Source organism: Cetorhinus maximus, chromosome 10 (genome assembly GCF_964194155.1).
Source record: "Cetorhinus maximus chromosome 10, sCetMax3.hap1.1, whole genome shotgun sequence".
NCBI lineage: Eukaryota > Metazoa > Chordata > Chondrichthyes > Lamniformes > Cetorhinidae > Cetorhinus > Cetorhinus maximus.
Window position 1 is genome coordinate 1671302 of NC_135888.1, and position 26787 is coordinate 1698088.

Consider the following 26787-nt stretch of genomic DNA (forward strand, 5'->3'; position numbering starts at 1 on the left):
ATTGCTCAGCGCTTCTGGGTGCGTGTCACGCTGGGTGGTCCTTAATTGGCCCACCCACGCAAAATGTCGGTGCCCGGCCGATCACGGGCGACGATCGGCTGCACATTCGCCCACACCCGCTACCGCCCCCACGACGGGGAGAAAATTCTCCCCCATGAATCACAAAAGGCTAGTATGCAGGTACAGCAAGTAATTAGGAAAGCTTGTAGAACGTTATCGTTTATTGCGAGGGGAATTGAATAAAAGAGTAGGGAGGTTATGCTTCAGTTGTACAGGGCACTGGTGAGGTCACATCTGGAGTACTGTGTATAGCCATGGTCTCCTTATTTAAGGAAAGATGTAAATGTGTTAGAAGCAGTTCAGAGAAGGTTTATTAAACTAATACCAGGAATAGGCGGATTCTGTTGTGAGGAAAGGTTGGGCAGGTTAGGCTTATATCCACTAGGGTTTAGAAGAGTAAGAGGTGACTTGATCAAAACCTTTAAGATCCTGAGGGGTCTTGACAGATTAGATGTGGAGAGGATGTTTCCTCATGTGGGAGAATCTAGAACTACGGGTCACAGTTTAAAAATAAGGGGTCGTTCATTTAAGACAGAGATGAGGAGAACTTTTTTCTCTCAGCGTTGTGAGTCTTTGGAACTCTCTTCCTCAGAAGGCAGTAGAAGCCAGGGCCTTTGAATACTTTTAAGGCAAAGCTAGATAGATTCTTGATTAACAATTGGTGAAAGGTTATTGGGGGTAGGTGGGAGGTTACAATCAGATCAACCATGATCTAATTGAATGGTGGACAGGCCTGAAGGGCCAGGTGGCCTATTCCTGCTCTTAGTTCATATGTTTGTATGTTCACACAAATTTCTCCAGACAGACTTCATAAGATAGTGCTATCACAGTAAAAAAAATCGCAGCAGCTGAGAGAACAGTAGTTACACACTAGGATACAAGGCAAGTTGCAGAGAAATCAAGAAATCACAAGCACAGAAGGAGAGATGGCAAAAAATATCAAGTTAAGGTCACTTGGGCATGAACCACAGGAGATCTGCTACTACTACAGAAGGTTAATTATCTCATCTTAATTACAATGCTGTCTGAAGGATGTTGGACCTTCTCTATAACTGGAATAATTGAGTTTTATAATTTCTTACGTTACTGCGTTACAAGGATATATTTTCTTTTCATAACCCCTTAACAGAACCTGGTTGAAAAACAGAGGCAACTGGGACAGCTGGAAGTGGAAGCCAAGCAGCTAAAGGATGACCTTGAGACTGCTGATGTTACTATTCGTACTCTGCAAGAAAAGTTGAAGAAAGCAGACGGTGCAAATAAGGTACAAATTCAAACCATTTTTTTCTTTTGTCAAAGCCCTAAATTACGCAAGTATGCTTAAAAGGTTAATTTATGAGCACCTAATTTTCACCTAAAGAACTCTGAAAACTTTTTGTACCAACAATTTCTCATTGTTAGGGACACGGCCAGATTATTTAGAAAGACTGTCGTGAAAAATCAAAGAAAGTTAACCAAACAGGTGTTTTTACAAGGCATTAATTACTGACAGGAAATTTCTAAGATCATAGTATAATTCCAGTTTTCAGCAAATTGGTCTTAACTTTCTATCACACTAATTTTTTTAGATTCTTCAAGAGCATGCTAATGAAAAGGAGAATGAGCTGGTTGCTGAGAAGCAGAACAGTCTGAAGCGAGATAAAACTATTCAAGGACTGACTCTGGCTCTGAAAGCCAAGGATAAAGAGGTATGTGGCTCAGTAAAGTGAATACTGACAAGCAGGTTTTTATCAACTGGACAAGAGATATCTTGCTTTAGAAATGGGACTTGAAGCTAATCTGTTAAAACATTACCATATTTTGTTTTTATAACCATATATTTATCATTGCATTATATGCACTTTTACACTGTTCACTCTTTTAAAATCCTCAAACAGATAGAGGAACTTTGTCATGAAGTTGAGGACCGAGATAATGCTCTAGTAAAAGCCAGAGATTCTATACATAAAGCACAGCTGCAAAAATTTCAGGTAAAAAACAAAACTGCTTAATAACGGCTGCGATAGTTTTATTATTTGGAGTTTAGGTAAATGGATTTCTCTGTATAAAATTCTAATTTTGAGAGTTTTTGATTATTCAGGGAGCAGAAGAATATCAAAGTCTCATGACTGAGAAAGAAACTGAGCTTGCAGAGCTGCGTACAGATCGCAATGGAAAAGCAATGGAGATCCAGAAATTGCAAAGAGCATTGAACAGGCGAGACCAGGAGCTGAATGACTTAACTGAAGCAAATGATCAGCTAGAGGAAGAAGTGGAAGCTCTACAGCTTCAAAAAGCAAAGGACGACAAGACTGTTAATGTTAGTGTCCATTCTGTAACTCTCCTTTACCATTTTATATGATGTTATCTATCAGTAAATTGTTTGTATTATGTTCTTGTGGTAAGAACAAATGAACTTGAACTCGTATTATTCCTTATTTCATTTCTCAAATATCCAAAAGTGCTTCATATGCATTGAATTACTTTTGAAGTACAGTCCCAGTTGTGTGAATGTGGCGACCTGTTTTTGAGGTAATAGTCAAGTTTAATTGGAGGTTTTATATTTCAGGCTTTAAAAATTAGCAATAACTTTTTAATGTCTCCTATCCACAATCCATTAATAATGTGATATTAAATCATATTCTTATGTGACATCTATGTCAACCATCTAATGAAAGTCTAAACAAAGTCGATGACTGATTGAAGTATGCCCTGCCTGTTACAAATCAATGTTGATAAACCCATGTGTTTCTAAGTGTTCATGAATTTCATTCTGCATTATGGATTGTAGAAAACTACAGTACCCTTAGTGGAAGTCAGACTAACTAGCCTGTAGTTTGCTCGATTATCTCGTTGCCCCATTTTGAACAGGGAGTATTATTTGCCGCCTTCCAATCTTTGACACAATCCCTTTCCCAAAGATCTAAAGAGTTCTGCGTCACTTGTGTGAGTAACTTTAACTTTTTTAAAAATCCACACAATCTACTCTTCCCTGAAAAGCTCAGCTTCTAAATAATGAAGTTCTGAGGATATTTTCCCATATGCTACAATTTCTGAAATCAGCTTGAAGTGATGGATTCCTATCACATATGTTTATTTATCTAAGAGTGAGCTAGCAACATGAGGAAGAACAGTTTGACTTTTCCGCATCCCCTATCCTCTCTCTTTGCCAAGATTATGAAAATATTTTGAAGAACCTTGCCACATCTCCCAGTGTATTAAAGGATATTGTATCCTTTTATTTTATCCTTTTATTTCTGAATGGGGAACAGTACAGAAACTTGTTCAACAATTTCAAAATGTGTCTCGATTCATAATTTTAAAATGTAATTTTTAAACTTAAATATTTACAAGATGAATTAATACCAACCGTACGTTGATATTTTAGCACCCTTGTAAAATATAGCTTGCAAAAATAGGCATCAAATCCTGCTAACGTTCTGTGAATTAACTTCGAATACCATAACAAAAACAAAAATACCTGGAAAAACTCAGCAGGTCTGGCAGCATCTGCGGAGAGGAACACAGTTAACGTTTCGAGTCCTAATGACCCTTCAACAGAACTAAGGAAAAATAGAAAAGGGGTGAAATATAAGCTGGTTTAAGGGGGGGTGGGTGGGACAAGTAGAGCTGGATAGAGTGCCAGTGATAGGTGGAGATAACCAAAAGATGTCACAGACAAAAGGACAAAGAGGTGTTGAAGGTGGTGATATTATCTAAGGAATGTGCTAATTAAGGGTAGAAAGCAGGACGAGCAAGGTACAGATAGCCCTAGTGGGGGTGGGGTGGGGTGAAGGAATCGAAAAAGGCTAAAAGGTAGAGATAAAACAATGGATGGAAATACATTTAAAATAATGGAAATAGGTGAGAAAAGAAAAATCTATATAAATTATTGGAAAAAACAAAAAGGAGGGGGAAAATCGGAAAGGGAGTGGGGATGGAGAAGAGAGTTCATGATCTAAAATTGTTGAACTCAATATTCAGTCCAGAAGGCTGTAAAGTGCCTAGTCGGAAGATGAGGTTCTGTTCCTCCAGTTTGCATTGAGCTTCACTGGAACAATGCAGCAAGCCAAGGATGGACATGTGGGCAAGAGAGCAGGGTGGAGTGTTGAAATGGCAAGCCATTCAAGCGAATACCATAACTATTTCTAAAGTGAAATAATCTCTGTGTACAAAACATTTCAACAACTGGTCTAAAATTCATGTCCATCTTATTTTCTGTAGGATATTCAAAATCACATTCAAAAACTGGGTGCTGAGTTGACGGAGAAGGAACGTGCAATGGAGCACAAGTACCAAACTCTACTGATTGAGAACAAGCAGAAACTACAAAGCCAAGAACTAGTCATTGAGCGGCTGACAGACAGTTTAAACAACAAAGATAGACTGCTCCAGGTGTGGACCAGAAAAGAAGCTATTGTAGAAAAATAATCTAATTGAAAAGCACTAGTGTATACTGGTGATTTATGCTTTGATATAGCTTAAGTGATGGAAGTTAAATGTTCAAAATAAAAAAGTTTTTATAGAAGCCTAATCTGAAGTATTGCTAGTAAGTAATGCATCAGGAAGCTTGTTTAAAGAGTTGCATTTAAACTCCTGTTTTTTTTTTACAGAATTGGAAATAAAAGGAAGCCTGCATGTTTTGGCTAATTACTTCATTTGCAATTTTGTGACTAATTTTTGTCTGACTATATGTTAGCATAATTGTGTGTATAAATGACATCCGGCTAACTGAATGATGCCATTAACATTTTGAATAGAATAAAATGTGATTTGAGTTTTAGATATAGTGCCATTCTTAATCTATCTGGCAGTATAGGGCAGTGGTCACTTATTAATGTTCTTTGGCTGACTGCCATACGTTTAGAGAAACAATCCATGGCAATTGACTTTATTTTTCCCATCCTCACTATTGGAAAGCATTGCACCTCGACCTATTCTTCCACACTGTTGCTGTAATTGAGAATCTTTGATACACTCATGTCTCAGTGCACCGCAGAGCACTATGTTGATCCAATGTTCTGTATCACTATTTTTGTTCTTACTTTATTTAAAATCCTATGGTTTGCAATTTTAATCCAGGGCTTAAGTTATAATAGGCACCATGTACAAATTGCATAATTGACCTACTTTTGACAAAATTATAATTGGCAGAATTGCAGTGAGCTATAGAGAATACATCAAAAAAGTATCAGTTGATGAATCAATAAAGGAACCTGACAATTTGAGTAACTCATTCTTGAGTGGGCTATGGATCATGGAGATCTATAACATATTTCACTGTTGGACAAAACAAGTTTTATCAATAAAATGTTATATTTTCAACTGGGAGAAAATCCATTATCTTTCTAACTTGTAAAAAAAAAATAGGTAATACTGATTTATACCTTCCTATTTCATATCCAAAAATATTAGTGGGATTAGATCCTACAACCTTCAGGTCTATTGTGTATTAAGTGGTTGGATAGCACTAACCTGCTGAGCTAGGATAGGGCTTTTCTTCAAACTTACTCCTTGGAAGCTATTTAATCTAGATAATGATGTCATTAGTTAATGACAGGTGTCATAAATTAAGATCAATTCCAGCCTGATTTCTTTTTGCCTGTAATTATACAGAATGAATACTGATCGCTCTTTTCTCATGTTTTTCTCTTTTCCTAAGGATTACATGGAGTTGGCAAAAGGAGTTCAGCAAGGAGGGGATCAGAGCCCAAATGGAAAGGATGCTTTGCTAGCTAAACTGCGTGATCGTCTAAAAGAGAAAGATCGAGCTCTTGAGGTATTCTTTCTTTAGTAAATTAAGCAGAAAAATGGCAATGAATGATATGATTAGTGTTTGTAAAAATAGAATGTGAAAAATATATTTCAAAATTGCAAAATTAAATGTATTTCAAAATTATCAGCACAATTTTTGCTGGCTGCTATTATGTGGTCTGGCCACAAAAATACAAGATCTATAACTATAATGCCTTCCACCATCCCCATAGTTCAATGGATAAGCATGTTGTATTAGGGAGTCAAACAGACCAGGAGGATTGAAGGTTCAATCCCTAACCTGTAGTCAGTCCAATGACCACAGCAGTGGGAGCGCTGCAGTTGACCTTTAGTGTTGCCAGCCTAAGGAGGGGAAAATTTTAGATGGGGATCCTGCACCTGATCGCCACTCTGCTGAAAGGTACTTGTGTATAGATGTCAAATACAAACCTGACTTAGCTCAGCTACAGCATCTCCATGGTAAAATAATCTGTAAACTCACAGCTCACAGATGCAGAAAGGCCATTTAGATGATATACTGGAGGACAGCAGAAACAATTGAACCAATCCCAGTAAAGTATGGGAGGATAAACATCGATTGAAATGTCTAACCTGAAAATAGAATTATTAAAACTGTATTGACCTCTTTTGAAGTGTACATGTGACAAAGATGTATGAAAAATGCAGTCGGAGACTCACGGTATTTTTATCAAGCACTAGCATCTGGTATAGTAGCATGTTGTTGGACTCCTAATCCAGACACCCGGACTAATGATCTGGTGACAAAAGTTCAAATTCACCATGGTTACTGAGGAATTTAAATTGAGTTAGTTAATTAATTAAAGAAATCCGGAATAAAAATGGTAGGATCAGAAATTAAATGACCAGTTTGCTGTAAAAACCCATCTGATTTGCTGAAGTCCTTTTTAGAGAAACGATATCTATCCTTATCCAGCCTGGCCTATAACTGACTTCAAACCCACTCCCAACTGCCCTCTGAAACACCCTAGTAAGTCATGTATCTGTGTTCAAAAAGGTAGCTGTAATAAATACTGGTGTTACCATCAATGCCCACCTCCCTTGAATGAGCTTTTTAAAAGAAAAACTTGCATTGCTATTTCTCTTAGCTTGTACAGACTGGTTTGAACATTTGGCTCTGTAACAAGTTGCTATTTTTATATTTGCTTAGCAAATAAATGACGAGCTGCTGCTTCACTCTCTCCAGAGTATCTAACACCAATGGAATTGCAGCATTACCCAGAGTGCTTCAGTGATTATGCCATTTTTCCGCACACATGTGTATCTGCTAATTCGGTTCTCCTGCTCTGCAGTGTAATAACTTTTCCCAACCAGTGCCTGGTTTAGGTTATCGGTACTCTTTTCACAGACATTGTCAAGATAAAGCTAATAAATTCTAAATCTTTGTACCTATTTGTTTTATAAAGGGGTCAAAATATATCCTATTTTTATTTCTTCAATATAATATTCACTCTTTACAATTTTTTTTGTAAACCCTAAAGCAAGCCATTGAACAGAAACATGCAGCTGTTGACGAAAAGGAGAATGAAATTCAACAGCTGCATCTAGCTTTGAGAGAAAGGGAACATGATTTCGATCGACTGAAGAGTCTCCTTGCCAACAATGAAGAAACCATTAATGTAAGTTTAATGCAGGAATTACATATTCTGTACAAATACAAAATATCCTACAGCTATTTTCTCTGGACGTACTCTAAAGGCGCAAGTTGTACTTTGGTGAGGCAAAAAGTGATTTGTTAGCAGACTGCTTCTGTCAATCTGCATGTACCTCTGTACCTTTATCATTTCAGAGAATTTAAATATTGAGTAAAACATTGGCGTGCAAACTTGAGTACTAAAATTTTTAACTTGAAATTTAAAATCCATATGTAAAACAGTCCTCCTCTGGTCATTGAAGAGCAGCAGCTGCTGTAGAAAAGTCTTAATTGGAGCAAAAGACACGTATATGCCAGTGTTAGGAAGCAGTTCGCAGGGTTATATCCTGTGGAGTGAAGGGCAGTACAGAAGAGAAATTAGAAAATAAAGGAATACTTCATTTTGAACAATGAGTAAGTGTGTGGCACCATTGTCGTAGTGTTACATTTATTTGAAAGTCAAAATCCATTTTTAAGAAAAAAAGATTGGAACAATTTATTTCAGATTGTTCTTATTCAGCATCTGAACAAGTTAACTTATGACATGAGTGTCCTTTTTAACAGTAAATTTTAATTATCTGGAGGACATAGCAAGTTCATATTAATATGCTTTACTTGGTTGATAATTGTTCTGGCTTATATTCATATTCCTAAAACTGCAGAGTATATAGAGACCTTCAGGATACAGTATTGTTTTCCAGGTCATTTCAAGTGACTGTTCTCATTATAAGTAAAATTATTGTGATCTAAGTTTAATTTTTCTTTGAAGCGCTTGGATGGTATGATTAAAGAAAAAGACGTGGAGCTGCAGCATCTGGTAAATACATGCAAGAATTTGCAAAGAGCAAAACAGGAGCTGGAGGATAGTCGAGCACAGTGTCTCCGTGAGAAGGATGCCATTATTTCACAGCTGCAGCAGTCTCTAAAAAATAAGACTGAAAATTTGGAGGTAATTAATCTTTGGACAAAACTGAAGATTCTAGAAATAACAGACATTTGTGCTGCACAGATCCTGTGTAATATTGTACAAGTAGGCAATATATCAGGTATTCTAACCAATCTGATCAATTATGTATCCTGCAGTTTTATTCTTTTTGTGACTTTCTATCCCAAGTTTGAACAATAAAGCTTTTTTGATAAAAACAGTTTTCCGATGCTAGTCTGCTAATGCTATGTGTGGGGGTGTGTGTGTGTAAATATACAATATAGTTTTTCATCCCACTTCATTAAATTCTTGGGAATTGGATGCTTCACAATAGGCACATCAGTTAATTTAGATGCTTTTCAAGGTAATTACTTATCAGTGAATGTAATAAGTAGTCCTTAACTGTAATATATTTCTTTTTTTTTTCTCTAATCCAGGAGATGACAAACTCATTGCTGAGCCAGGCTCATTGTGGCACCAAAGACTTGGCAGAGCAGTTGAATCAGCGCTTAAAGGTAAAGGAGAAGATGCTGGAGGATGCTTGGGCAGAGAAAAAGCAGCTGAGTGCAGAGCATGAGAAGGAGATTGCAGAACTACTAAACGCCATTAACAGCAAGGATCAACTCCTCAAAGTATGTGGTTGAGAATAGATATAAGATACTTAAATTCTTTTTATTACTTGCATTTATATTGTCAAAATTGTCTGACCCAATTGGATACTTTTCCGATGCATTGATTCTGAAATAACTTAAGCGAATTTATGCAGCTCTGAAACTTACTCTTTTGTCTCTGGGCTAGACTGTAAACAGGATGATTATGCCTGGTATTTGTAACAAGCTATTTATATTGATTGTCACAGGGACACTGAAAATGCACAAGAGTCCCATTGGGGTCTCATCATAACAGAACCCCTGGAAAACAGCCGAAAGCTGGTTAAGCCGAATCTTCCCTTTGCCTTGGGACTTTCTGTCGTGCCTTGTAAGGAGCAGAACCTCTTCCTGTCCAGTGCAAAACAAAACAAATGTTGTCTAGTATCAGGTGCAGGGCCAGGAGCTCCCAACACAAGGAATTCTTGCTAGCCTGACTCAGTCAGCAACTACCATTTCTCTGCAGGCTGGTATTCCCCCAAGGGTGGCTTCCAGGCTAGAGAAGTAGGCTGAGTCCCTGAAGGAAGCATCAATTTTATTTTTTAAAAGTGCCAGATTGCGCCCCTTGTACAGGAGACCAAGAGGGACATAATTTGGAAGTGGGGTGATGGCTTGGGAAAGAAAAGAAATTCATTTAAACAATTACAGAATCCTTGATTGGAAAACTCAGTGGTACTTTTGAACCTTTTTGCCTATTTACGCTGTCTGTTCCAAATACATCCTTTTATAAAATGATCCCTTTAATAAAAGCATTGTGCATTTGGTTGAATAATGTTCTGTGATGGTGGCATTGAAACACCTTTTTTAAGATACCACCTAATTTATTGAGTTTAAATTATTAAAAATTTAAACAAATTTTGGCTCTTGCAGATTTTCCATCTGTTGAAAATCGATATCTTCAGTCATGCAAGGATTCCAATAATTTTTTAATATTTAAAGTTGCAACCTTGGACAGTAGGTACTATCTTCTTAGCAATGGCTGACTGAATATTTTTATTTTGCATTTCCTTTTCAGGAGGCATCAGAACGTTACAACCGCCGTCTATCTGAACTCAGCCGTGAGAGTCGGGGACTGAATCGTCAATGTGCTGAGAAAGAACAAGACGACTTTGACCTGTTGAAACATGACTGTCTGTTAAACCAGGAGCAGATACTGGAAATGGCTCAACTTAAAGCTGCTTTAGATGAAAAGGATAAGATTATTAATGTGAGTATGGCTGCAAATCTAGATGAGTTCTTATAAATTATACTTTAACCTCACTGATACTGCAAGAAGTATCAATCTTGGTGTTAAATTGATAATAGTCTGAATTGTCTCTTGGGCAGAAGGTGCAGTTGTTTCTAATTCTAAGCATGGAAGGATTGATACAGATAATTAAAACCAGACAGGAACCTGTCATTTAAATTTAATTGTCATCCAAAATTTAGACAACATTATTTTTATAAGTAGTGCAAACCTTGGACGATACCACCCTAAATGCGATAGCGGGCAGGTAAAGTAACGTTGTACCCGTTGGCCGCAATGGCAGCTTGTCACGCCGTATCATCCCAAACCTGCCGCATTAATTATGCATTCCTGGGAAACATGCCATTTCCATGGCGGGCAGGCTGTCATTCGCCCACCACACCATCATCTCGTCACTCCATCACGCCAGACGCCATGATCAGAATCTTACGCTGTTCCTGCGGGCGCACGACTGACCCAGAATCACGTGAGGAGATGTCGGGCCCGCGTCCCGATGTCATCGTGCTCACGCGCAACATTACGATCGACGGGCGCATGCGGGAGTCGGAAGTGTGCTCGCCGGCAATTAAGTGGGAAATTAAGCCCATTAAAGAGCCACTTGTCAGCGATTTTACGCGGCCTATCCACTTGGCAGACAGGCCAAACCAACAGGCGTCCTTCATGTTTTCATTCCAAGCTACATCCAGGGCGGGATAAAATGTCCAGGGTTAAATAAAATAAAAGAAGACGTTTGAGGGATGACCTGCTATGTAATCTGCTGCCGGGTGCTCACATTCACAGTATTGTCACAGTTTGCAGCAGTTTATTGAGCTGATTTCATTCTTAAATTACTGCAGCTCCCTGAGGCAGCTCCACAGCAGCCTTCAGGGAGTGCAAGCCCACACCCTCCCTTCTCGCGGCGCCCACCCTCTTCCTGCAAACACACACACCCCCCCAAACAGCTCTGAGCCTTTTTCAGCACGTGTTCCACTACAGCCAGCATGAAATTGCGTTCGGAAGCTGATCGCGGGCAGAAGTGCATTTTGCGTCCGCTTCTGGGCCCACCGATCGCACGTGCCTGACGAACATTCGGTTCAGGCCCATATTTAAAGTGCAGCTGCACGTACACCTCTCAGCGCTTCCAGTCCACGACGGCTGCAAAGAAGACATGGCCCTGAAAGGCAAAAAGACTGCAGCCCCCAGGTCCAATGATGCGTCCCTCGTGCGCTTTTTGGGCACAATGGAGGCGCGCCATGATGTCCTGTACCTCCGCTGTGGCTGCAGGATGGGCAGCAACCTCACTAACCTGGTTTGGGAAGCAGTGGTTAGCACCAACGCCCTGCAAAAGAAGACAGCCACCCACTGCCGAAAGAGGATGAATAATCTTCTCCGTTCCACCAGGGTAAGTTACTTTTCTCATTGCTCTCACACTCACACGCCCATCACACATCCACAGGGCCCTCACTCACTGCCAGCTTAAGGGACATCACCATTCACTCTCTCACACACACCTTCATTGTTCTCATCCCGTCCATGGGACCATTCACCACCCATACATGCCAAGCATACCTATCATCTGACCTGGCAAGTGCCCTGCTTACACTCTCTTCATCTCTATTTATGCAGGACAAGCTGGCACACAACAACAGGGAGAGGTCGCAGACCGGTGGAGGAATGCCTGAAATCAAGGTCCTCACAGACTTTGAAAACAGAGCCATCCAACTGGCCGATGAGGATCTGAACCGGTCCTGTGCTGACAGTGAGGTCGGCGCTGCTCTTCCACGTAGGATCCAGCAGTGCAACATCCATCAGACAACCAGGCTGTGAGTGATGTGTTCCGTTTCACAGGCCACTGCCATGCACTCATTATCTCCCCTTGCTTTCACAGGCACATCTGGGAAACAGCTGATGGAGTCCACGAAGCAGGGCCTTCACTCAAGCCCTGAAGAAACCTCTGAAGAGTAATATGAAGGCACCACCCCCTTGAAGTCCCATCACAGCGCTCACCCACACCCTCCATCAGTGCAGAGACACACACCTTGGTGGGACCTAGCTTTAGAGTAGCCTTGGGATCACAATCTGGTGTGCACATCGCACTTTCTGATCCACAGCAGGTAGTGGCTAGGTCTTCCCAGGTTTCCGGCACTTGGAGGACTGCTGGAGGCCAGAAATTTGCAGAGTCCGAGTCAGGTGATGAGCTTCTGGACTCAGTCATGTCACAGTTGCTGGAGCCGCAAGGCAAGCTTGAGAACATGAGGAAGGGATGTCTGCTGCACTCCTCAGATTGCAAGGCACGATTGAGGAGCCCATCCGCCATCAAGTTGAAGTGATAGCACCGGCATGCCAACACACCGAAGTCAACACTGGTAGGATGGAGACCTTGGTCCAGGACGTCACTCGTGCACTGCTGCGCGGGCTGAACTCCATCGCTGACGCCATAGCTTGCCTCCGACAGTTTGTAGGCGAGAGGGATGCAGGGCAGCTCAATCTCACTCCAGCTCCCTATCTCCTCAAGGAGTTATCCAGTGGCCCTTGGGCACCCATCGTGACGAGGACCAGCAGCTCAACAATCCAGGGTCATCCACCCAGGTAACTCCTGGAGTATCCGGCCCAACTGACTCACCTGTTCCTATGACCCCAGCAGCTCCAGCTCCACAGGCCGAGGAGGGTACCACTGCCACACAGGCGGACCCTGAGAGCAGGCCGGGGCCCTCCAGGGCTCGGCCCTCCAGAGGACACCCGCCAAGGTCATCACAGACAGGGTGTAGCAGTCAGCAGGCTGCCTCCGCCTCAACTGTAGATGTCCGGGGAGCACCAAGGCAAACTGGCAGGGTTAGGAAGGTTAAGAAGATGTAGTTGCACAGCCTGGGCACAGATGGTAATCACTTGTACATAATGTTCACTATTGTCAATAAACTTCCAAGAATATCTCCCTGCCTATGGCTCCTTGCTCTGATGGGCAGTGCTTGTGTCACTCAGTTGTGAAACCTTTCTGCACAAGATAAAGGCAGGTGTCTCAGTCCAGGGCCTCTTTCCCTGTGCTCTGTGCAGCCTTCAGACCAAAGTGATGGTCCAGCCTCACACTCTCTGGACACATTACTGATGCCTGCACCTCGATGGTCCTGGTCATTGCTGCCAGAATGTCGTGGGCAAGTGTCACAGAATTCCCTCATTCTCTCTGTGTGCTCTCAGCACCTTTAAATGTGGGACAAAAACAGAAAATGCTGGAACAACTCAGCAGGTCTGACAGCATCTCTGGAAAGAGAAACAGAGTTGATATTTTGAGTCCCTATGACTCTTCTTCAGAGCTACAGAAAAGTAGAAATGTGATAAAATTTATGCTGTTCAAGGGGGTGGGGTGGACAGGTGAAGCTGGATAGGTGGCGTCCTGGCTCTTCTGGTCCTGGGCGAAATGCACAAAGTTGTATACCCTCATGAAGATGGCATCTGTGATCTCATGGATGCATTTGCGGCTGACGCTTGTGATATCCCACACCCGTGGAGCCCTGAAAGGAGCCATTGGTGTAGAAATTGAGCGCTGCAGTCACTTTCACAGCCACTGGCAGTGAATGCCCTCCATGTCCACGTGGTGCCAAATCCTGCAGTAACTGACAGATGTGACCGACTAGTTCCCTAGACTTGGGTAGTCTTCAGCGACACTGGTTCTTGGTCATCTGCAGGGATGAAAAACGATGTCTGTAGACCCTGGTCTAGCTAGGCGCTGACCGGCGACGGCTCGCTGTGGCTCTTCAACGGCATATGCGGGAGCCCCAGCTGCCCCTTCTTACAGAGAGTGCTGCTCCTCTGTCTGCGCAGCTGGCCATTCAGCCGCTCTGTCGTCTTCGCTCTCTGTACACTTCGAGGCATACAGCTAGTTCACCAGGCTCCATGAACTTGATGTATTCCTCCTGCAGGATGAAAGGGAGAGACGTGCAGGTTAGCATTGGTGTACTAAGATAAAAACAAAAAGCTAAAAGCTACTGCAGATGCTGGAAATCCAAAACAAAAGCAGAATTACCTGGAAAAACTCAGCAGGTCTGGCAGCATCGGTGGAGAAGAAAACAGTTGACGTTTCGAGTCCTCATGACCCTTCGGCAGAACTGAAGTATAGTTAGGAGAGAGGTGAAATATAAGCTGGTCTAAGGTGGGGGGCGGGGGAAGAGAGAAGTTGGGGGTGGGGTGGTTGTGGGGACAAGCAAGCAGTGATAGGAGCAGATAATCAAAAGATGTCACAGACAAAAGGATCAAAGAGGTGTTGAAGGTGGTGATATTATCTAAGAAAAGTGCTAATTAAGAATGGATGGCAGGATACTCAAGGTACAGCTCTAGTGGGGGTGGTGTGGAAAGACTAACAAGGTATTAGTTGTAGATTTAAAAATAATGGAAATAGGTGGGAAAAGAAGAATCTATATAAATTATTGAAAAAAAAAGGGGAGGGGGAAGAAACGGGGTGGGGATGGGGGGAGGGGGAGTTTAAGATCTAAAGTTGTTGAATTCAATATTCAGCCCGGAAGGCTGTAAAGTGCCTAGTCGGAAGATGAGGTGCTGTTCCTCCAGTTTGCGTTGGGCTTCACTGGAACAATGCAGCAAGCCAAGGACAGACATGTGGGCAAGAGAACAGGGTGGAGTGTTAAAATGGCAAGCGACAGGGAGGTTTGGGTCTTTCTTGCGGACAGACCGCAGGTGTTCTGCAAAGCGGTCGCCCAGTTTGCGTTTGGTCTCTCCAATGTAGAGGAGACCGCATTGGGAGCAACGAATGCAGTAGACTAAGTTAGGGGAAATGCAAGTGAAATGCTGCTTCACTTGGAAGGAGTGTTTGGGCCCTTGGACGGTGAGGAGAGAGGAAGTGAAGGGGCAGGTGTTGCATCTTCTGCGTGGGCATGGGGAGGTGCCATAGGTGGGGGTTGAGGAGTAGTGGGTGATGGAGGAGTGGACCAGGGTGTCCCGGAGGGAACGATCCCTACGGAATGCCGCCGGGGGGGTGAAGGGAAGATGTGTTTGGTGGTGGCATCATGCTGGAGTTGGCGGAAATGGTGGAGGATGATCCTTTGAATGCGGAGGCTGGTGGGGTGATAAGTGAGGACAAGGGGCACCCTATCATGTTTCTGGGAGGGAGGAGAAGGCGTGAGGGCGGATGCGCGGGATATGGGCTGAACACGGTTGAGGGCCCTGTCAACGATCGTGGGTGGAAAACCTCGGTTAAGGAAGAAGGAGGACATGTCAGAGGAGCTGTTTTTGAAGGTAGCATCATCAGAACAGATGCGACGGAGGCGAAGGAACGGAGAGAATGGGATGGAGTCCTTACAGGAAGCCGGGTGTGAGGAGCTGTAGTCGAGGTAGCGGTGGGAGTCGGTACGCTTGTAATGGATATTGGTGGACAGTCTATCATCAGAAATTGAGACAGAGAGGTTGGTTAAGTCTAAAGGCCCCTTAAATCATTCCGGAGAGTGCTGGCCACCATTTGGATGGCCAGAGACTAGTGCGCTGCATGGCTGACAGAAACCCCGCCTTCGACCCACTCCGCCTGACCGATTGGAGGCAGCTTTGCCCATTGGACTGCATGCTGTGCTCTCAGCTCAGGCACAGGTATTCTCCTGTCTCACACTGCAAGGCTGCACTGTTAGCTTGAACCATGGTGGAGACTGGTCCAAACCCGGATGCTGACATTGCAAGTAACTGTGAGCACCTCTATCAGTGCCTCCTCCATGTCCAACTTTAGCAAGGAGGTTGTCCAACATGTCCAGCCATCCATTGTTCTGCAGTCCACCAAAACGCTCATTAGTTTGCAGTCTGTGCCCGAGGTGTGAAAAGCTCTGGTGCACTTGGTGGCATTTTCATGTCTCTGCATTGCTTGAGCAGGCAGGTAAACTAGAGGCCCGACTCCAATCATATCAATGTGGCTGCATCTGAACTGTCTCAGCTGCAGAGAAATGATCGCTTTATACAAGGTGTCCGTAATGTGTGGCCGCTTCCCTCACCCACCCCCTCCCCCACCCTGCTTGTGCGCTACCATCAACCACAGGGCAGCCTTTGCACCCACCCCCACCCGCAAAAGCCTCCCAAAATCGCCTCAACTGCAGGGCAGCCTTTGCCTCCCCACGCACCCCCATAAATGCGCCTCAATCTTGAAGTCTAACCGGCGTCCCTTGCAAGCGCTCTGCAACATCACTGTGCACTCACCTCTTAGTTCCCTCAAAGTGCAGTCCGCCAGGTGCATGCCTTTTATAAGCTGTAGTGAAACATATCTGCATGCAATCGTGCCAATGTGGGCCGATGATCAGCGGTTGGGTGGGGGGGGAATGAGTCTGGCGGGCTAGCCTTATAGTGACATGCAGGTGTATTACAATGAGGTTCCCAATGTCTGATGGTGGGAAACGTGGCCCGCCAACGATGGGCTGAGCGGATGATTGCAAACTGGTTTCATGACGTTGTGAAATTGATTTTTGGCTTTCTCACCATTTTGTCTGCTCATGCCACCGAACACGCCTGATGCCATTGGGCACGGATGATTCTGCCCTTGGTGAAGTTTGTTTTGTAAGGGACAGGAAAAGGTTCTGCTCCTTTAAAAGATATGTCAAAAACTCCTGAGGAACAGTAGGAACCTCGCAGAACTGGATTAATGCCATTTTATAGGGGTCCTTCCAGAGGTAGGGAGGGATTTCGATTGGACCCTTGTGGTTTTCGGCTCCCAATGACAATCAAATTTAGCTTTCTTGCACTTTAAGACGGCTGGTTTTAGTGAAAACAGGCTCTTGGTTACTGAACATTGTTGATAGGGAATTACAGTTATGGCTTTTTCATTGACAATGGGCAAAGGGTGCATGAGACAATGGCCTTGTTTTTGGAGGTAGTATACTCATTGGGCAGGATTTTCCGCTTGGCATGCACACACTCGAGCATCGGGTGATATTTTGGTCAGCAGGCACGTGCGAGAGTCAGCAGCGCACCCGCCGACAATTAAGAGGCCTATTAAGGCCATTAATCAATTAATTAACCGCTATTTTTCGCTACCCGTCCAACATTAAGGTTGGCGGGTGAATCGGCCAGGCTGCCTTTGGATTTTTGAGGAAACCTCATCCAAGTGTGGATGAGGTTTCAATATTGATTTTTTTAAAATGTTTGGGCAGAATTTTTATCATCACCGTGTTTAGGTGAGTGATTCATATGGGTGGAAATTTTTTCCAGGATTTAAAAATCTTTATTTAAGGGTTTAAAATTCTTCAGCTCCTTGAGGCAGCTCTCTACCTTCAGGGAACTTTCATTGCACGCTCCCCCGTGCCTGTGCTGAGTTCAGCGCTTGCCCTCCTCTCACCCCCACCCCAGCAGCGCTGAGCCTTTCAGCGCGCGTTTCACGCTCGCTAGCCGTTAATTGGCCAGCCAGTGTGAAATTGTGGTCGGGGGCCGATCGCGGGCGGCGGGCCACTTTCCAGGCGCGCTTGCCCAACAACCTCAAAATCCTGCCCATTGGAAACTTGGTGTATCATTATAATGAGTTCTTCAATGATGTAACATTTATTTCTGTGACTTAAAAACTCATTTCTGACATGAATTATAACCTTCTTTGGTAGAAGCTAATGGAACACGGACAAAAGAAAGACCAGTATTTTGCACAACACGAAACACCAAACCCCTCACATATTCTTGAGCTGAAACAAACAATACAAATACTGCAAGAACAACTGCATGAGAGAAAAGGTAGGTAATGACAGGAAAAAGATTGATAAAATTAAAAACCTGTTGTCTGAGTGAATTACCTTCTGGCGCAGCGTAATAATCCTGAGTGGTTGGCTTTGGCTCCCTTCTACCCATTGGTTTGTTGAATAATTGAGGCAATACTTGGAAGGTTCTGTGGCCAGAGGATGAGTGAGAAGCAAAAGGCGAAGTGTGTTGTATACTGACTATACTGATCACTATTAACACAGTGATTCTGATGTTGTTATGTGTTGATGCTCTGGGGGGAGAAAAACAAGACCTATCAACCACTGTTTTACATGGGTGTTTACAATATGTCTCATTCAGCGTATTTAACTTGTTTGAAATGCTACAGCCTGTGTTCTCAGTCACCCAATTTACACATCCATTACCCAGACAGCCCCTCCCACTTACCTTCTCCAAGTTCCATTGGCTTCTCATACCGTAGCAAATGGCCTTTCAAATGCTCGTCCTTTGTCCTCAAATCTGTCCCAATTCATCTGCCTACTTTAGTGACCTCTTCCTACTTTACATCTCCACAATTATCCCCACCTCAAACTGAACAACTTTTTGTCTCCTGCTCTGCCGGTGACAGCTGATTGTTAGGCCTCCTGGGTTTGCCTGCCCAGCACTTTCCTCTTTGCCATCTTGCTCCTTCTTTAAAAGGAAAAAAAACCCTTTTAAAATCCTTCTCTTCAACCTTTGGTTTCCCAAACTTCCTCATCTTTTTTTTCCTTTCTCCCTTTTTGCTGGGTATCTACTGTTTTGTCAGCCTAAAATTAAGTGCTTTGAAACATTATTCCGCAAAAGAATAATACAGAAAGACAGCTTGTATATTTAATCTGGTGCCTCTTCCAGGTTGCATTGAAGTATATGCAAGAATTTATCTCAATAGAAAGTGTTTAATGCCATAATAGCATCTGATATATACACAACCTCTTCCATAACTGATGGATTTTATTTTTATAAAAGCAAAAAACTGCAGATGCTGGAAATCAAAAACAAAAACAGAAACAGAAATACCTGGAAAGACTCAGCAGGTCTGGCAGCATCGGCGGAGGAGATCATAGTTAATGTTTCGAGTCCGTGTGACTCTTCAACAGAACTAGGGCTATCTGTACCTTGCTTGTCCTGCTTTCTACCCTTAATTAGCACATTCCTTAGATAATATCACCACCTTCAACACCTCTTTGTCCTTTTGTCTATGACATCTTTTGGCAATCTCCACCTATCACTGGCCCTCTATCCAGCTCTACCCTCCCCCCTCTTAAACCAGCTTATATTTCACCTCTTTTCTATCTATACTTAGTTCTGTTGAAGAGTCATACGGACTCGAAACGTTAACTGTGATCTCCTCCGCCGATGCTGCCAGACCTGCTGAGTTTTTCCAGGTGTTTCTGTTTTTGATTTTATTTTTATTCTGAGTTAAATTAAAACACTAAATTTCATTATGGAGATTTGATTGTACAGTGACGAATGTTAATGACTTGTGATACAGCCATGGCAGGAATTGGAGCTCAGTAATTTTGTTTTAGTTAATAGATCAGAAATTAACATCGTAGAACCAAGGGACTAAATCCATTTATGCAAACCTCACAGCATGCCCCCATCTGGTTGTTCTCAGTAATTAACGTATGTCCCTTCTTTCTTTAACTTAGCTGAATTAAATCAACATGAGCCCGCAGAAGAGGAGATTCTCATTAAAATGCCCCAACATGAGAAGACTGCCAGCCTGAAAAGAGAACTCGCTGAAAAAACTGAAGAACTAAACAACACCTTAAAGAAAGAAAACAAAGCAAAAGTATTGTGTCTGCTGTAGCTAGAATAAGTCTTGGCAAAATTATTCGTTGAATGCTTTTTAAATGGCTTCATATAATTCAATTCTGGGTGACTGTGTAACCAAGTTTTTATTTTTTAAACTCTTAATTTTGCAGATGGAAGTGGCCCGACTCAAGTCGTTTGACAAATTGGAGAAAGATATTCAGGCACTGGTTGCAAATATTGATTCATTGTCCCAAGTCATGCTGACCAAGGATGAAATTATTAAAGTAAGACTGTCAGGAACTTTTTTTTTTGTCCAGTGGGGTAAATTTAATTGTCATTCGTTCTTGGCAAAGCTGGCATTTATTGCCCATCCCTAATTTACCTGTAACAGGTTTGGCAGGCCAATTTCTTCAACTGCTGCAGTCCATGTGGTGTAGGTACACCCACAGTGCTGTTGGGGAGTGAGTTCCAGGATTTTGACCCAACAATAATGGAGGAATGGTGATGTAGTTCCATGTCAGGGTGGTGTAAAACTTGAAGGGGAACTTGCAGGCGGTGGTGTTCCCATGCATCTGCTGCCCTTGTTCTTTTAGCTGATAGAGGTTGTGGACTTGGAAGGCACTGTCAAAGGAGTGAGTTGACACAGTACTTTTGTAGATAGTACCTGCTGCTGCCACTGCACTGATGATGGAGGAAGTAAATATTTAAGATGGTGAATGGGATGCTGATCAGGTGGGCTGCTTTGTCTTGGATTGTGTTAAGCTTCTTGAGTGTTGTTGGAGCTGCACTCATCAAAACAATTGGAAGGTATTCCATCACACTCCTGACTTGCGCCTTGTAGATGGTGGACAGGCTTTGGGGAGTCAGGAGGTGAGTTACTCTCTGCAGACTTCCCAGCCTCTGACCTGCTCTTGTAGCCACAATATTTATGTGGCTGGTCCAGTTCCGTTTCTGGCCATGATAACCTCCGGGATGTTGTTAGTGGGTGATTCAGAGATGGCAATGCCATTGAATGTCAAGGGAAGATAGTTGAATTCTCTTTTGTTGGAGATGGATATTGTCTGGCACTTGTGTGACATGAGTATAACTTGCCACTTATTAACCCAAGCCAGAATGTTGTCCGGGTTTTGCTGCATATGGACATAGATTGCTTTTGTGTATCTGAAGAGTTGTAAATGGTATTGAACATCGTGCAATCATCAGCAAGGATCCTTGCTTCTGACCTTCTGATGGAGGGATGGTCACTGATGAAGCACTTGAAGATGGTTGAGCCTAGAATATTAGGCTGAGCAACTCCTGCAGCAGTATCCTGGAAATGAGATGGTTGGCCTCTAACAATCACAACCATTTTCCTTTGTGCTAGATGTGACTCTAATCAGTTGGGAGTTTTCCCTCTGATTCCCATTGACTTCAGTTTTGCCAGTGCTCCTTGATGCCACACTTGGTCAAATGCTGCATTGCTGTCAAGGGCAGTCACTCTCACCTCACCTCTGGAATTCCGTTTTTTTTTCCATGTTTGGATGGGATTTGAACCCATGTCCCTAGAGTATTAGCCTGGGCTGCTGGCGCCCAGTCACATTACCACTACACCACCATTTCCCCCATGAATGGGAGGATTTTTTTTTCCATTTTCTTTGTATTTTTGTAAACTTAGTTAATTTTTTTATCACAGGATCTTCAGTCTAGACTTTCTTCCTCTGAGGTAAAGGGAGCGGAGCAGTTTACAACAGAGGTAATTATGCTGAAGGATGGTATCCAGAGACCTGATCACCCTCCAAGAGAAAGAACTATCATCGGTGGAGACAGCCAGCAGGTTTGTCACCTCTTACATGGCTATTTGATTTTGTCTCTTATAGATATGTTTTACTTAAATCTAGTTAACAAGGGCACCAAGATGATCGCTAATTAAATTTTTTACAGTCTGTCCCGACTTTAGAAGATCAGATGTCAGAGGAACACTTGCATCATGCACTAAAATCTGAACAGCAGCTCTACTCGAGACTGATCAAAGCAGTGAAAGAAGCAGACAGGTAGAAAATTATGACTGTTTCTACTTTTATTAAATATGTGGGGGTTCTTTTAAAATAAGACCTAAACAAGAAGCATTTTGAAGATTCGTGTATTTCTGTTTGTAGCTGGCTTATTTATAAACAAAATGTAAGATCTCATATGAAAGTAAAATACAGCAGATGCTGGAACTCTGATAAAAACAGAAAATGCTGGAAATACTCAGCAAGCCAGGTAGCATCTGTGGAGTGAGAAACAGAGTTAACTGGCTGAATTTTCCCATGGACTTCGAGACCCCAAAATCGGGACCAAATGGGGGTCCTGTGTTCACACATGCCAGCAGTGAGACCGGCACATGGATATTCATGGAGACAGCCTCCTATTTAACAGCTCTGGAGCCTCAGGAGAGGTGAGTGTTGCTGTGGCAGCTCAGAAAATGCCAAGGATGTCTCAAAATGGATGTGCCCTCAGAGCCTAAAAGTAATTTGAGGGGGGAAGCGTTCAGAGGCTCTAGTGGCCCCCACAGCCTGCCACTTGGGGTGGGAGGACGGGGGAGGGTTGCCTCCATTAAGCTGGTGGCCTCCACACATACTGGGGATCTGCTCTGCTACCGGTAAGCACGAAAAGTCACCCTTATTTAGGGCCTTAATAACTTAAGTTGATGGCCTCCTTCGTTGAGGAGGCTCCCCACTATTCCACCCCCCTACTTGCCTCTTAGCCTGCCACTCTGGGGCTGGGAAAATTCAGCCCATTGTTTCAAGGCTGTGACCCTTCATCTGAACCATTCTGATGAAAGGCCACTGACCTGAAATGTTAACTTGATTCTTCACTGCACAGATACCGCCAGACCTGCTGAATATTCTGTTTGATGTGCAAGATCTGATGCTGCAGTGCACTTTTGACAAAAAGTATATATTAGAGGTGGAATGTGTCTGATACATTTAAAATCACAGCTTGAACTCATTTCTCATACTGACCTCACCTCTAATGAACAAAAAAACCTGAGTTAACTCTGCAAAGAAGTTGTCAATCTTTTGCTTTCATTCTCTGCTGCAAAGGATTTAAAACGTCCATTTCTTAATCTAGAGAGTCATGGTTTTAGTTTTGAATAAATGATGCTGTTTTAGATTATACATGGTGCTTTTAATGAGACTCAAAAGTTGGTGATATTCTTTTACATCCTATGTCTGAGAGGATTACCTAAGGCAGTGGGTTATTTATTAACCTTTTAACTTTTGGGACATGGGCTCAAATCCACTCCAGATCCATGAGTTTGAAGTCTCTGTTTTCTAGCTGAAAGGATTTTTTGAAATGAGTTTGAACACTCTCAAACTCCTAGTAAGCATTGTCCTACATCACAGCTTAATAATTTGACCCTCATTGCCAATTCCACTTGGATGATGCAAGCGGGCTGGCATTGTAAATTGGAGGTGGGAGGGGAGGGGAGGAAGTCACATTATAGGGGAGTTTTATGGTTGTGCATGATAGCTGTATATGAGAGACTCCTTTGGGCCCAAAAATTAGTTGATCGAGGCTTTTACTGTTTCCAATAGTTGACTGTTGGCATTCCTTTTTATGTATTTCCCTACGTTAGGCTTTCACAGAAACCTGTTTATTTACTTTGTGCCAATATGATAGAATAAGTAAGCCACCCAATGTATGTTTTACTGTGTACGTTTTTATAAACTGGCTGTTAAATTTTTTGTTTTTTTACCTTTCCCGTGATGCTGCTTCTTTGCCACAATTCTGTGCAGCTGCAGTCGCATCCAAGCCTTGCAGATGGAGCTGACAGCCATTCAGTTGCTACGACAACAGCTTGAGGAAAGCATTCAAATCAATCAAAATCTACGGAGGAACTTGGAACAGCAAATCCAGGAAGCAAAAAGAAAAGGTGGGATGCAAATGAAAACATTGTAGTGCATTGCAGGGAAGGACTACAAGCTAGTTCCTTAAAGAGAGAAAAGTTTATTAAAAGAAAGATTTAAATAATACATTGCACTTTGAATCAATAGGAGACATGCAGTTTTGTTTTTGAAGGATTTTTTAATTGTATTTGGAAAAGCACAACTAAGCCCATAGAATTGGCAAGCTATTTAATAGTGGACAGCACCACAGCAGTGTTCAAAGCTTGTTCGTACACATTATCCACCAATGTGAACATACTAGCAGTGGTCATAGAATAGGGATCATGAGCAGGAATCCTGGCTGATGTTCATTTTCCCCTTTCTTCCCTAGCCCACAGGCACTGACATTAATTTAATGTTTCCCAGCTGCTGTTTAAAATAAATAAAAAAAGAAAGACTTGCCTTTCATGACTTCAGGATGCTCCAAAACACTTCACAGCTAATAAACTACTTCTTGGAGTTTGATCACTGCTGTTGGAAATGTGACAACTAACTTGTACACAGCAAGCTCCCACAAATATCAACGTGATAATGACCAGATAACCTGTTTTAGAAAACTTAGCTAAGCCAGTACCAATCGCAGTCAAACCTGGAAGGTTCTGGTCTGAATGGCTTAGCATTATACTAGGTGGTATCTTTAACCACTGGACCATTAATTAGAGGAGGCCTATCCCTGTGAATTATAACACAATTTCACTCATTTTTAGATTTTTGTTAGGCAAGAGCATTAAGGGTTAAGGCAGTAAATGGAGTTAAGATACAGATCAGTCATGATCTAATTGAATGATGGAAAGGTTCAAGGGGCTGAATAGCCTCCTGCTGTTCCTCTATGCTAAATTTACTCTGGATTATTTTGAAAAACTAAATGTAGCCTTCAAATAAGTTGTATTGTTCAATGTGAAAGGTACCAATTTAATATATTATCTTCCATATTATTCAGGAGGGTTGTTTTAGATTTAATTTCTGAAATGAGTTATGAATGCTTGATTGATGCAGCTTTACAATTAAAAATTGTGTTTATCAAGAAATTAATGAAAGTATAATTAAATTAGAACTGTCCTGTCCAGATACTAAATGTAATTTTATTTAGCTTGCCACTTGTAAAGCCAGCTAATGACATTGCCGTAATCATTGAGTGGGTGGCACCTAATGTATTCTGCTCAACAGTTTACAAGGTAACTTGCAGTTCCGACCTATGTGGGCTTGTAGAAGCCAGTATAGTTTATTAATATTTTGCAGTATCCTGCAGGTTATGTCATTTTAATAGCTACATATAATTTTAAAAGTTCTGTTTTGATCCATTAATATCTTTTGTTAAAAGAAAATTCTTATTTTATGCCATTTTGGAGTGGAATACCCTTCAAGTACATTACTTACAGCATATCATTTAGTACATTACATCCAAGCTATAAAATTGCTGAGTTGACATCACCAATCAAAGAACCCAGCACTGTTTCTTATAGACCCAATGCTACAATGATACTGCTGGACTTATATTCCTAAAATTGTAGCTTGGCAGCTCTGGGAATATCTGGATCTTAGTGTATCATTATCAACTAGGTGGCCTACTTTTTAGTACCACGATACTGGCTGAGTAATTACACTCAAATTTGAGAAACCTAAAAGCAGGAAGTCAAAGACTAGCTGAACAACTTTTTAAAACTTGGAATGTGCAATGCATCATTGGAAACTGCAATTTTTAGTGCTTGCTGTCCTAATCTTCATTTTAAATCTATTTGAGCCAGCAAAGTAGTATAGTCCTTTAGTGATTCTAGTGTAAATGTTTTGTCCTTTCCAAAGCTGAGATTTTTATTGCTTTTAAGCCATTTTTCCTCTAATCTTATAAATTTCTGGTGTTCCCCTGGGCTCACTTCCTAAAACTTTCCTCCATGTTGATTGTTCTTATTTTAGTGTAACTGATTTTAGACTTATTTGATGATTCATCGATTATTAGAAGTTAAGGAACAAAAGTAATTTATTTGTGAGTCATGTTAAAAACACTGGGATGTGGGCGTTCAGCACAAAATTGATTGGATCAAATTGTGACCCAGTTCAGTCTCTGAAACAGTGATTTTAAAAAAACATTGCAAATATCTAAACATTGTGTGCTTGATAAAGACAATACTGTTCCAAGACCTCGCTATGGTCAGTACTACTTCTGCTGTAACAGAAGTGCTGTTCAGAAAGAGGAACTGAGTATGTAGGTATTTTTGCAAGTGGAAAACAGTTTCTAGTGGCGTTCCACAGGGCTCAGTGTCGGGTCCCTTGCTGTTTGTTGTATATATTAATGACTTAAATGTTTCATGGCATGATTGGGAAATTTGCAGATGTTACCAAAATTGGCTGTGTAGTTGATAGTGAAAAGGATGGTTGTCTCCAGAATTATATCAATGGTTTGGTTGATTGGGTGGAAAAGTGGCAAATGGAATTCAATCCAGAGAAGTGTGAGGTAATGCATTTGGGGAGGGCAAACAAAGCTAGGGAATACACAATAAATGGGAGAGGTAGAGGAAGTGAGAGACTTTGAAGTGCATGTCCACAGGTCCCCGAAGGTGGCAGGACAGGTGGATATGGTTGTAAAGAAATCAAAACAAAAAGCTACTGCGGATGCTGGAAATCCAAAACAAAAACAGAATTACCTGGAAAAACTCAGCAAGTCTGGCAGCATCGGCGGAGAAGAAATCAGTTAACGTTTCGAGCCTTCATGGCCCTTCGGCAGAACTGCAGCATAGTTTCAACAAGGGAGAAATATAAATTGGTTTAAGGTGGGTGCGGGGGGGGGGAAGAGACACATTGAGGGTGTGGTGTGAGCAGATAATCAAAAGATGTCATAGACAAAAGGGTCAAAGAGGTGTTGAAGGTGGTGGTCTTTGTCTGAGAAAAGTGCTAATTAAGAATGGAAAACAGGATATTCAAAGTACAGCTCTAGTGGGGGTGGGGTGGAAAGACTAAAGGTTTTAGTTTTAGATTTAAAAACCTATTTCCATTATTTTTAAATCTAAAACTAAAACCTTTAGTCTTTCCACCCCACCCCCACTAGAGCTGTACTTTGAATATCCTGTTTTCCATTCTTAATTAGCACTTTTCTCAGACAAAGACCACCACCTTCAACACCTCTTTGACCCTTTTGTCTATGACATCTTTTGATTATCTGCTCA

At 42.1% G+C, this 26787-nt stretch overlaps 1 protein-coding gene across 1 annotated transcript in view; it reads left to right on the plus strand.

Annotated features, from left to right (window-relative positions):
* The window catches only part of cdk5rap2 (CDK5 regulatory subunit associated protein 2), a 164741-nt gene that overhangs the window by 50366 nt on the left and 87588 nt on the right, over positions 1-26787 (plus strand). Inside the window, exons 10-25 of the mRNA XM_078549804.1 lie at positions 1190-1324; positions 1629-1748; positions 1938-2030; positions 2141-2359; positions 4264-4434; positions 5702-5818; positions 7314-7451; positions 8235-8414; positions 8828-9022; positions 10053-10244; positions 17831-17957; positions 19613-19755; positions 19889-20002; positions 21391-21531; positions 21639-21748; positions 23480-23616. Coding sequence (XP_078405930.1) covers positions 1190-1324; positions 1629-1748; positions 1938-2030; positions 2141-2359; positions 4264-4434; positions 5702-5818; positions 7314-7451; positions 8235-8414; positions 8828-9022; positions 10053-10244; positions 17831-17957; positions 19613-19755; positions 19889-20002; positions 21391-21531; positions 21639-21748; positions 23480-23616 — 2332 coding nt within the window. The remainder of the gene's footprint in view (positions 1-1189; positions 1325-1628; positions 1749-1937; positions 2031-2140; positions 2360-4263; positions 4435-5701; positions 5819-7313; positions 7452-8234; positions 8415-8827; positions 9023-10052; positions 10245-17830; positions 17958-19612; positions 19756-19888; positions 20003-21390; positions 21532-21638; positions 21749-23479; positions 23617-26787) is intronic.